The sequence below is a fragment of the Solea senegalensis genome, linkage group LG18 (assembly GCF_019176455.1).
Source record: "Solea senegalensis isolate Sse05_10M linkage group LG18, IFAPA_SoseM_1, whole genome shotgun sequence".
In the NCBI taxonomy this organism is placed as follows: domain Eukaryota; kingdom Metazoa; phylum Chordata; class Actinopteri; order Pleuronectiformes; family Soleidae; genus Solea; species Solea senegalensis.
In genome coordinates this window covers 12814560-12826821 of record NC_058041.1, presented here as the reverse complement: position 1 = coordinate 12826821, position 12262 = coordinate 12814560, and the positions used below count along the sequence as shown (strand labels likewise).

The following is a 12262-nucleotide window of genomic DNA, read 5'->3' as shown; positions in this document are numbered from 1 at the left end:
GATGGTGATGACGTGCAGCGAGCTCACAGCACTGTTAGAGCACGACACACACAGAGAGGTGCAGAAACAATGTCCCTACCTGCCTCTTACCTTCTCAGCATGCCGGTAAGGATGCGAGAACTCTTGCCCAGGTTGGCGTCTGTTTCTCTCAGCTGGGGAGACAGGACCAGGTGAAAGACAGGTTTTAGTTTTCATTCTCGTCCAACAGCTCCAAAGATAATTTAACATGGTCTTTGAGGAAACTACAGACGTTTGAAATTAAAAAAAAATATTGGTCCTCTACTGACTATGAAATAATCTCTTAATAAAATATATCAACATGTGATTATACAATGATATCATTTAGATATATCTATAAGTTTGACACTGTATCTTTCAAATTGTTTACACATTTGAGATATGACTGATAGACCCTTTGATTAGAAGTTACTGGATTGTCCCTCCTTCATTCAGTCCCCCACAAATGTGATACTATATTTGGCACAAATGTTCACTTGGATTCAAGGATAAAATGAATAAGTCTTGGAGGTAGAAAGTTAAGGTCAGTCCGATTTCAAAAAGGAGATTTTGGCCAAAACATTTTACACAAATGTCTAAACGGTCAACTTCACTGTGACATCATTTTAAGGAGAGACTGTGACCTTTGATTCAAATGCATTTCAAACAACTTAATTCATTAATATGTGTGTAAAAACATCAGTGTGTGTCATACACATTAGCACATCATTACATAACTTCAAATTTGCTTAGATTCTGAATTCATACCACTTATCTGTCCACTTTGAAATGTCAGGGGTTGGAGGATGATTGCATTTTATGTTTTTAAAAATCATAGCATCTTAGCAGTGACATCCACATTTGAAACACTGTCACTTTTTTGATTGACTAAGCACATGAAACAAGCATGTTTCTCGTGTGATCTTGTGATGGAGCTGTTCCTTCTTTTGCCTTGAAGGTTTTAACTCACCCGGAAATAGATGCAAATTGCTAATTACTTTTAGGCCCTCAAGGCTACGAACTAAAACAATCAAGGCGTTTTTTCCTGTTAAAAATCAAGTCAGACTGTCCGTAACACTGTAAACAGCAGAACGTGTTATTATTTCTTTCTGCTCATCTTGCTGCAGTAAATACTGCAGTGCAAAAAAAGAGTGAGAAGGGCCCTTTACTTTTGCCTTACATTGCAAGTATAGAGAGTCCTTGAAGGCACACTTGAAATAATGACCATGGCTATCAAGGGCCTTGGACATTTTCTTTTTCCTTCCTTCATTTTCTCCCTTTTCTTCCTCTCCAACTCTTCCTCAGGGGTCATAGGAATGTTTTTTTATTCCACTTATTTTATCTGGGACTTGCACAGGGACGGGGATTGGCAGGGGTGTTGCTAACAAGATGCGAGTGACTGCAAGAAAAGTGCTGACACTGCACCGAGTGCGCTGCCACTACCGTCCACCTGTAGTCACAGAAGATGATGGGAAAGAGTTGTTGCTCATTTCTCTCGAGAGTCAGCAGCGAGTCATTCATCTTCATCTCTCGCTCATGGAGAAAATAACAGCTTTTTTCCAACAAAGTCATTCTCACTCTGCATGTTTTCATCAGTTATTATGATATTATATTTATTATATTGTAAATTTATTCTATTTTCAGTTCCTCATTCTCGCAGCATTTCTTCCAGCCTTCCCTTTTCTCCATTCCAGCATCACTCTTTTCCTTGTTTGTTCTGGCTCATCTTGCAGTCATCCCTCTTGCCTGCACTCCTCCATCTCTTCCCACCCCTCCACTGCTGAATCTTTCTTCTTCTTCTTCCATCTTCCTTTCCTACCCTCTGGCAGCCTGGGCTGGTGTGTTGCAGGTTGCCAGAGCCAAGGATACATGTGGTACAGTGTAGGAAGTGGGGGACCTGGGGTATGGGCCCTCTGGCAAAGACAACAAGTCCTGCAGTTGCCTGATGTCTGCCTCTACCCACAGATCTGCTCCCCTAGATACTTCACACTTTTTCCCAAAATACATCGCACTCTCTGAATCATTCCCTCTTTCCAGTCCTCTCCCATTCTCCGCAACCTCTCGCCAAATCACATGCTTTTCGTCCTTCACCAAAAATGGAAACCGACTGGAATTTCAGTGCAGCTGACCGTCTAAAATTAAGTGTAGTTGCCTGTGTGGGAAGAAAGAGAAGAAGGTGTTTCTCCTTCTTTTTATTTCCCATGTACAGCTCCAAAACAAGAGATTCTTAGTCACTTGGGCTTAAATTAATGCGCATTATTCTGCTATGTTTTAAAATAAGGATAATTTGGATGTAACATTCTAAACAGTCTCAGATTTATATCCTTCAGTACCAAAAGAAGGCATTTAGAAGAAAAAATGGGAAAAGGTTAAGCCTGAAGGATGAAAAGTGCAAAATTACTGTATAATTCCTTTTTGAGCATTTAAGTTTGTAAGCTTACTGAGCATGATAAAGGCAAAGAAATTACTAATTTGTTCCTTTAAATTACACAACTAATCCTCTTACATTAATAATCTCAAATGACTAAACCCTAACAATGGTTAATTACCTTAAACGGACAGTATGGATTTATCCTAAATGTTAGCAGGGAAGCTATCGCTCATGCTGGCCACTCTAATACTCAGTTTCTGTGGAGACGCTGAGGAGACGCTAAGCAGCAGGCTCGCAGCTACGTTTTAGAGTGAAGTGCATTCAGTTTACCCTCATGAGTGATGCCTGATTTGTGGCTACAGATGAATAATCACAAAATTCAAAGATTATGAGACACACTGAGAAGATTTGCTTGATCAAGAGAGGGGTTACATTTAGCAATCTGAGCACTGGCTATTTAAGGGTAAGAATTATACATCTGGGAGAATGAACAGATTAATCATTTTGTGCAGATAAAATGCTCATTTTCTGTCGAGAAATTACACCCTCAAATCAATAATTGACACAAATATATATAATTTCAGGGAGCCACCAGGGTCACCAACTATGAGGTAGCCAGGAGAATCTACCCTGAGGTGGGAGCATACTGCTTTGACCCAGTGCTGAAACCTTCCATTGACTTCAATTTGCACCATAAAAGAAAAACAAAAGGCCACACCTCCTGCTGAGTGTAGTGGTTTGTATGTGTACATATGCCTGCATGTATGTACATTTCTACGTGCACGTTATGTCCCATCTTTTACATCTTTACTTATCTTTACCTTACTTTTGCCCCCAAAACTGCCTTTACATGCGCATGTGCGTGCATGTGTGTGTTTAGAGGGAAGTCAAAAAGACTCATGGGAAGAAGGGAGACAGAATGAGAGAGACTGCCAAAGAAAGAGAGAGCAGGTACTCTCTGTAGACACTGTCGACCGTTTTGAAAGGAAATGTTTGATTTCCTTTGAAATCGCCTGTGCAGGGCCCACTGCCATGTTGTGATCTTTAAGCATTCTGCGTTGAGGGGGCCGACAGGGCTGGGCCCCCTTCCTGTGTTTGGTCTTTTCTGTCTCTGCCTACCTGTCTGTTTGGCTGGCTTAAAGTAAGGAGGGGCAGTGCTATGGATTTATGGGGAGGATCTCTGAGGGAAACCAGAGAGAGGATGCCGAGAAGCAAAGGAGGATAGGGGAAGAAGTATGGCAGGTGGCAAAGTGATACCTCATTCAAATGAGGATAAGAAAAAGGGAAATCATTCTGAAGAAAGAAGTGTGGCCATATAGAGTGTATGCTGATTTTACCTGATGTGATGTAATTTCATATTGTGCGATGACACTGATAACTAAATATATCTGCTTGAATATGATACAGCGCTGTCAGTTAATAAACACATTAGATACCTTGTCAAAATAATGCCGCTGACACTTTGTATGAACCAGTGTAATTATATCCACGACAGTGTGCGTGCCACTTTTGTGTGCACAGACACGCATTTCTCTGTTTATTTCGCAAACCATGCAGAAAGGGATGAGTGTTGCCAACATTGTTAACCAGTTGTGACACCTCGATAGTCTCACAAGCACTTGTCAAAATAGACAGATGTGTGTGTGCAGGTGGCATGTGTGTGTACTCACTCTTTCTCTGGCTCTCTGGATCTTCTCACGGTCACTGTGCAGGTTGGCAAGAACCTCCTGACCCACTTGTTCTGCAAGAGAGGGGAGACACAGTGTGAGGAGAACTGCTGCCAATTTACAAAATGAAGTGGAAGAGCCTGAAACAAATTAGTGCAAAAATAATTAGCATTTTATTTAAGATATGACATATACATGTCATATCTATACTGAATGAAAGTATACTCTTTTTGGGAAACTTTTTCTTGGTTTTTCTGTCTTGCACCATCATGACTAATGGGGTCTTCAAATATGGTCGATATGGCAAGATCAGTGGGTTTGAATTCCCCCCTCATATCATACACACTATATCGTAGATGGGAAGTTTCTAAAAGCTCAGTTCAAAGGTTGTAACGTTTTCTAAAATGGTGAAGCTCATGGAATGTTTTGGATAGTAACTTAATATCCAGTCATTTTTGTCATACAGAGTGCATAATCTTTGTCTCAGCAAAAGTTTAAAACAAACTATTGTTTTACTCCATCTTCATACCTGCTTTGAGTCATTGTTACCTGCAGATAATTGGACTTGCTTCTCACAACCTTACCCCTTTGAACACCAAACATGTCATGTTCAAAACATCCCAGTCGTAGGCACCATGAAGTAGAAATAATGTGGTATTTCTCACATGGATTTGAGCCTTTTTAATGGATAGAGCACATATTCAGAATATAGTCACAGCATAATATTTTGTATACCAACTGTACATTGTATAGAGACTCACTCACACTCTGGAGGGAGCATCGGGCAGACTGAAATATTGTTATTATTATTGTTATTATTATTATTATTATTATTAAGTGTGGGATATGTTTGGTTTACACATTGCTGCTTGAAAAGCTGAAGTAAACAAACATGAAGTTCAGGGCAACAATATCTCAGTATCCACTGTGTCAGTGGCGTCTGCTCCGCCAGTGCAATATTCATCGAGTCACTGTTTTCTATTGGCTCTCATCATGTCAGGACATTAACACACACTTATAAAACAAGCCTGACAAGGCACCTGACAAGCTCGTCAGTGGTCAATGTCATTTTCCTCTCCCAATGGAGAAAAAGCAACATAATCCAAATAAGCCCTCCACCAAATAAACCCCACTGCTGCCATCAGTGTAACCATACTGCTCCAGCATTAGCGTTTAAAAATGATGGAGACAGAGGATGAATCAGGAAAAAAAAAGGAAAAGAAGTGAGAAATCTTTGCATGGATCAAAGACGGGCTTTCAAGCACACCAAACAAATCCAGAATAAACAACGCAGTTGCTGACTGTATTACACTACACAGGTGCCGCACACCAAAGGGCCCACGTGCTGAGCGCCTGTTTAGGGAGAGCAGAGCAAAAATGGGTTACATCTGGCAGCTAAACAAGAGGGGGGGGAGAGAGAGAAAGAGAGAGAGAGGGAGAGGGAGAGAGAGAAAGGAAATCAGGGAAAAGTAGAAAAAAAAGGGAAAGCACTGTCAAATGAATGACATTCGTCTCCCATTCATCCCAGCTCTTTACCCCCCTACACTGTACACTGACTCAAATGTGTCTCTTCCTACCTTCATTAATTTCTAATCTGGGACGAGACATATTGAAGGATACCCAGATTAAACAGTGCAGTCAGACAGTCACATGTGACAAATAGGGCAGATTAAAAGACTGAGTGCAGGTATTAATAACCGTAAAAATACAAGCCCTCCCCCGTCCCCATCAGAGAAGAACAAGGGATAAACAGGAAGGGAGTTGTAGTGGAAGTCTTCTGTTAAAGACAAATAAGCACACCTATCCATCTCCGTCAGGGCTGTGGCCATAAATAAATACAAAAATAAATGACTGTGACAAGTAGTGCAGCAGCAGTGTTTTTCCCCAACTGTATTATTAGGTTATTATTATAAAGGTTTGTAAAATGTAAAACAAAAGGCCTCAAAGGGTTTCTTTGACTGGGCAATCCTTTCACACACTTCTGTTCAGGCATGTGTAGCAAAAAAATGGTTTGTGAATATGAACATAATAGGTAAAAAATGATTAAAAAAACAAAGAAGAGGTCATATGATGATATAATATTCAGTGCACAAGATTAGAAAAGCAGTGAATTCAGGTGTCTACCTATTGTATGTATGTAAAGAGTACAGTGCATTATGGTTGCTCTTCACAAATTTAACAGTTGCTGAAGAAGTAGTTGAAGAACATACATTTCCTATATTCTTTTAATGAATTGAAGCAGTTAAATTATATGGATTTCTTTATCCTTGAGGGATGAGCGCTACAAAACACAACCCTGATGAAGGAGTCCTCACTTCACTCTTCAGAGAAAAGAGCTTAAGAGCAGAAACAGAACAGTGAAGTGTCAGTACGATAAGATAATTGCAGCATAAGGCCATGGAAGGAAAACGTCAAGGATACAACATGTGCTCATTTGTGTAATTCTCTGTGAATATCAATGTGGAGTGGGAAAAAAAGTTCCATGATAGCTTCAGAGTCTCTCAGTGCCTGAGCCATAGGAGGTTTACACAACTCCCAATAAGGGAGTGTGTGTTGTTTTGTGTGTTTATCGTGCTTCTACCCATGAATTAGTCACTCTGTGGCACAAATCTACATTTCCATTCATGGTATTTAAGTCGTGCTGTCCACCAGTCTGGTTCGTTACAGGGGAAGAGGTATTGGGCAACAAATGAAGAAACGATGAGTCAAAAACTGAGAGCCTTCATAAATAACAAACTTCTCCCATTCTGTGAAGTTTCCACCCCGTGGCTCTCAAAAACTTGAATTGCACATTGGTTCATAGGATTCTGATGTTTGCAATGTTAACATACACATTTATGTGGTAATAAACATGAACAGCTGATTAAAAAACTATGCAGGAGAGGAGAAATCATTTATCGCTAAAGCTCCCGACTTGTTGCTCGTTAGTGTGTAAAATATTCCCGTCCTCTTTAAACAGCTATTAACAATTTAAATAACCCTGGCCCAGAGGCCTTGTCCTGACTCGCTTGTTAAAATGCTCCATCCCCAAAGGTCTATTTAACAAGCCCATTATTCCATTACATTACACCCACACCAGCACCACAGAGCCTTAATTTAACTCATTCCTCTAATATGACTGTAAGAATCACAACAGGAAAGCAGAAGGTACAAATTAGATGTAGAGGGAAATAATATCTGGATTTGAATTTTTCCCCCCCATTTAAATCTTCATCTATTATCTATACTGACAAAACACTGTCCAAATTAGGTTTATCTCATCTTAAAACTATTTTAATAATGATTAGGCAGTCGGAAAATCCACTTTAGTTAGTGGACAATTAACTTTACTAGTGAATGGAGCAATATAATTAGCAATGCACAAACATGCACCATTAAATTAGTGTAACAAAGCTGGATTGAAACATTTCTGTCTGCTTTGCATCTTAAATAGAGGGACTGACAGTGTTATGTTTTCAACCTTGCCAAACTTTCCCCAGTCCCAGTTTATTTAGCTATGAGAATGACTTTTTGGTACAGTATTTTGAAACATTGCTTGGACATATTGCAACTTGATAAAATAATGTTATGTTTCAGACAGTTTATTTCAGACATTTTTACAGATACAAATATCAGTACAGAACAGTGATATTAACATTTGGATTTCTCTCTTATTGTGAGACTGTAAAAGGCTTAATTAATCCGTTACAATTCTGTGTAAAATGTAAATATCATTAGGTCTAAATCCAACTTTGGCTCACGACTATAGCTTAGAAAAGCCAACAATTCTTGGAAAATACAAACCTCTCCAGGTTTCGACTTCCTCCAGTCCATGGCCACATTTAATTGGAGGCATCATCTATTTTACAGGAGTTGTTTCAGAGCAGTTATACACTTTCTTTCACTGCTGTGCATTTTTTTTTGCCTTGCTCCCTCTGTCCCCAGAGCTGAAAGGGTACAAGACCTGACAGTGGTGAGCTGTGAGGCTCAGCACAGCTCCTTTTCATTAAGCAGTTGAGACCACTTTTTGAAGGTTACCACACACACTTATATCCAGACACAAGCCACACACTTCAACAAACGGGGTATGGAAGCCCACGGGAGGTTTGGGGGGAAAGTAAGGAGGAGCCTGATAAATGTTAGAGAATACATTTTTGCTCTCTCATGCTCTGTCTCTCAAGCTATCTCTCTCTCTCTCTTTCGCTGTGACACACACAGTGCCGCCATTGACTTGTATACCTGCGACTCCCCGGTGAATAAAGTTTCCTTTCTTGGTGGTACATATCCAGAGAAGCTTTAGTCTTTAAACTTCTCAAGTCTACAACTGCCTGGCGACACACTTTCATCACCTTCATCAAAGTTGCACCCACACTGGGATGTATTTATAATACTGAGCCCACAGGCCATGAGGCTAGCGCCTTCGCACAGAGCTACAGCTCAAAATAAAGAGGTGCCAACTGCGAGGTCACAGGAGACATAATAGCATATTGGGACAGCTTAAGCCATAGTCATAACAAACAAGTTAATTAGTAACTTTTGACAGAAGGGGCAGTGACGGCTGAATAAAGTGCATGATCTTTACATTTGGGATGGCACAATTTGTAAGTCGTGTCATATTAGAACAAGACAATCCATTCACCAGGATGTTACCATTGTACATTTTGTGCATGAATGTCCTGATTTAGCCGACAGTTTTTTCACACCAACACCAACTCCTCTTCAAAGAATTTTGCCTCAAATACTTGTGAATTACATCCCTTTAGAAATGTTGATATGACATAAGCGAATGCACAGTACTAGCTTCCTTCTGGTTTTCATGAATATAGAACAGCAACATTTTTCTGAACAGGAACTGGATCATTCTTGCAGGAGATTATAACCACTTAAAAGGCCTAAAACAAGTAATATGTTGGACAGGCTAAGGCTGGGCCATCAGAGTCCATCCTGACTTAGTCCATGCATCAGCCCTTCCCCTTGCATGAGTATGAGTAGTGGTGGGCAGTCAGGGTGGATTTCTGGGGCCTTTCTTCACTCAGCAAGGCTCTGTTTTATTCATCGCCTGCGCCCTGACCCCGCAGAGCTCCTGTTCTGACAAATCACTTCTGATTAAGACAGATCTCCGTTAGTCAGCCACTCAACTTGGCCTATTCATCATCCCACAGAAAAATATACCTCTCTCCTCCCCCATGTCTCCTCCTCCCGGCTCGTTTGCCTGTCTGTCAGACCGAAGCAAGGTGCAAAAGAAATTTCCGCTGCTGTTTTAAGTGGCTGATTATAGACAATTGGTGGATGGAGAGACGCAAGATCGTCTTATGGGTGATAAGACGCAAGTTTAATGGGTATAAATGACCAGGCCTGTAGGAGACCAGCTGGTAATAGAACCATTTGTTTAAAGCTGAACCGGCATGTAGAGAACTGAAAGCTGCATTTTCCCTCTATTTGAGCTCCCCCTCCTCTTTTCCCTTCACCTCAACCTCAAAGTCAAATTCTCAGATCACCAGATTTACATTTTCTTTTAAACAGCAAAGTCCCTTTCACCCTCATTCAATGAGAATTGATGAGGCTCAGGGAGGAATAGCTTGTTTTACATTTATGAAATTACCCCGACCTACACGTCTTCGTGGACACAGCTGCAGATACTCTGCCACTCACTTGAAGCATTATATTTGTTTTTCATAGGTATGATGTAAACAAAAATATTTACTGTAAGCATACATATGGTGTCAGATGCCTCAGAGAGTTTGTATGCAAATAATAAACTGCAGCTAAAATGTCTAAAAAACCCCAGATTGAATTAACCTGAACAACAACCCCGCTGGTGTCAGAGGGCTGAGATGCAGGCAGGGTGAGGAGAGAATGAAGGCTTCTACAAGCAAATTGCCTGGACTTAATCAACCAATCTTACTGAACCATCCAAATGAAAACTAATGGACTCGGGTGCTTGCTGTGATTGCCCCACACTCAACAATGTGCGGGCAGGAGCATTGCTTTCTGAGGTCTTCAATTAAAAAGAACATGAAATTTCTACAGACCACTGGTCAGCCTACACACCTATTTTGTGCGTCTCCCGACTGGTCAACTGCGAAGCTCAAAAAGAGCAGACTTATTAATTCCATTTCCAGTGCTGGGAAAATTATTTTTTTATGTGCTGATTAAACTTGGTCAAAATAGTGAAAAATTTATGAAGTGCAGAATTAAAACTCATATCCGAATGAGCTAATTTCCCTATGCATTATTCATGATGCTGTGTGACATTTGTGTCACACAATTGTGCTGGCCACATTGCAAAGAAAAATGAAAAAAGCACTAGAGGAAAAAAGGAAAAAAAACAATCACTAGTAGTCAAATTTTAGTCAACTCCATCCAGCATAAATAATTAGAGTTTATGTGCTTTATTCTTCAACTTAAATTATGAGATTGTATTATAAGATGAGTATATATAAATGAGGGTGCCACAGCACATGAACACTGTAAAAACATGACGTCCATATCTAAGCTGAAGGTTGACACTATATAAAACTACAGAAAACTCCAGAGTAGAACCATTAAATAGAAGCACAGACAAACTTCATGTTTACAAAGTGTAGAATTCATTAAGATGTGTATGTGAGTGAAAACAACACGTCATGTGGTCCTAATCAAACAAAACATCCGAATAACAACCCAATGGTAGACCTGACTGAGGAGAAAAGTTTGCCAATTTGTCGGAAATGGACTCAAGGAGAGTGATAAATAGGGAGATGGAAGACGAAAGACAAAACTTGACGTCGCTCTGGTTCATTTTCAACTATTTAGGAGCGCTAATCATCACATTACCGCTGATTAAAAGATTTTACGTCTCTAATCAGAAAGTTGACAGGCAGATCAAAGAGCAAAACACACATTTCTTGCCTTTTAATTATCTGTACAACACCACACCTCGGGCAGCTCTTCCCTGCCTATCTCCTCAAACTCAGCGAAAGACTATGAAAGCAGATCTAACACTCTACAACAGTTCATTATCCAATAAAAATGTGAGATGGGGAGAAACACACATGCTGACACACACACACACACACACACACACACACACACACACACAGTCACACACACAGACAGCTATACAGCCTCATGATTACTGAAGACCAGACAGAAGCTTGCAGCCACATGTTATTGACTGGAACATGTTAATAAGCTTTGTCAAAATCAGACTCAGCATCAAGTTCATTAGCATGTTTTGACAATGCCAGTTGGGAGCCTCCTCTATTCTTCATCAGAATGCTGGAGTATTTAACACATTTCAGCACTGACTAACAGCAGGTTCACGGTGCTAAATGAACACTTGTCAAAATAAACCAGCTTCATTGTTAGTGAGTTAACTTTAGAAACTGATGCAAAGAAGGCAATAAGAAACTTCCAGACCGACAGTCTTGGATCATTGATCACCACTCCTGTTCAGACTGATGAGGATGTGGTGCATTCTGCAGCCTGGCATTTCCTGCCCAGCTGTTACCTGTCAAGTTTTTTAGACATGAAAAGTTCAAGCTACTTCAGGAAAATATTTTTGGAGGTTCTCAAAAGTCCTGCACGTACCTTCGTTCCTACAGTGCAAGAACAGATTGCTGCCTGACTCACGATCACATCTTATTTAAATAAAATAATAAGCTATGGATCAACCACTCCCTTCCCCCATTAACAGCTTGCTAAATGAATTCTCGTTACGTCAATGATATGTAAAACAAGCATGGTCAAAAACAAACAAACAATCTGTGGGGACACGGGACTGTCAGCAGCAATTTAGAAATTGAAAAAAAGGAGGGCATGAAAGCGAGACATCAAACATTAGCCTGAATGGAAGGCGCAGACCATTAGAAGTGGTTGCACTGACAGGATCTGACAGTTGGAAACACTTAAAGATTATTTTCCTCAAACTTTGAATTCATTAATACTCATGAGCTGATGAAGGGCTCTCCAAAACACAGCAAAAAAGGGAGGCTAGGCTACGTGATGAAGCAGGAGACATGGGTGGCACCAAGAAGGCTAGTTTGGTCTCTGAGAATCAAGCTCTTGGTAGCAATTAGTACTGCAACCACATTTTTGGGCCAAATCTGACCTACTCACCCTGATAATGACTGTTGCCAGATTCCTTTGAACAAATGTTAAGGACATTTTTAATCAATGTTTCTTAATTAAGTAATAATACCTTTACTTTGAAAGAGATTTTAATGTTTCCAGTCACATAAATAGACTTGTATTGTTGCTACAGATG

At 40.2% G+C, this 12262-nt stretch overlaps 1 protein-coding gene across 4 annotated transcripts in view; it reads right to left on the bottom strand.

The window, feature by feature from the left end:
• The window catches only part of vti1a (vesicle transport through interaction with t-SNAREs 1A), a 106178-nt gene that overhangs the window by 33786 nt on the left and 60130 nt on the right, over positions 1-12262 (bottom strand). For 2 of the 4 annotated variants that reach the window (XM_044013947.1, XM_044013948.1), the window contains 2 exons: positions 4039-4109; positions 80-152 (listed from right to left, as the gene is read on the bottom strand). In XM_044013947.1, coding sequence (XP_043869882.1) covers positions 87-152; positions 4039-4109 — 137 coding nt within the window. In that variant the 3' untranslated portion in view covers positions 80-86. The remainder of the gene's footprint in view (positions 1-79; positions 153-4038; positions 4110-12262) is intronic. The other 2 variants (XM_044013945.1, XM_044013946.1) reach the window with 1 other exon arrangement.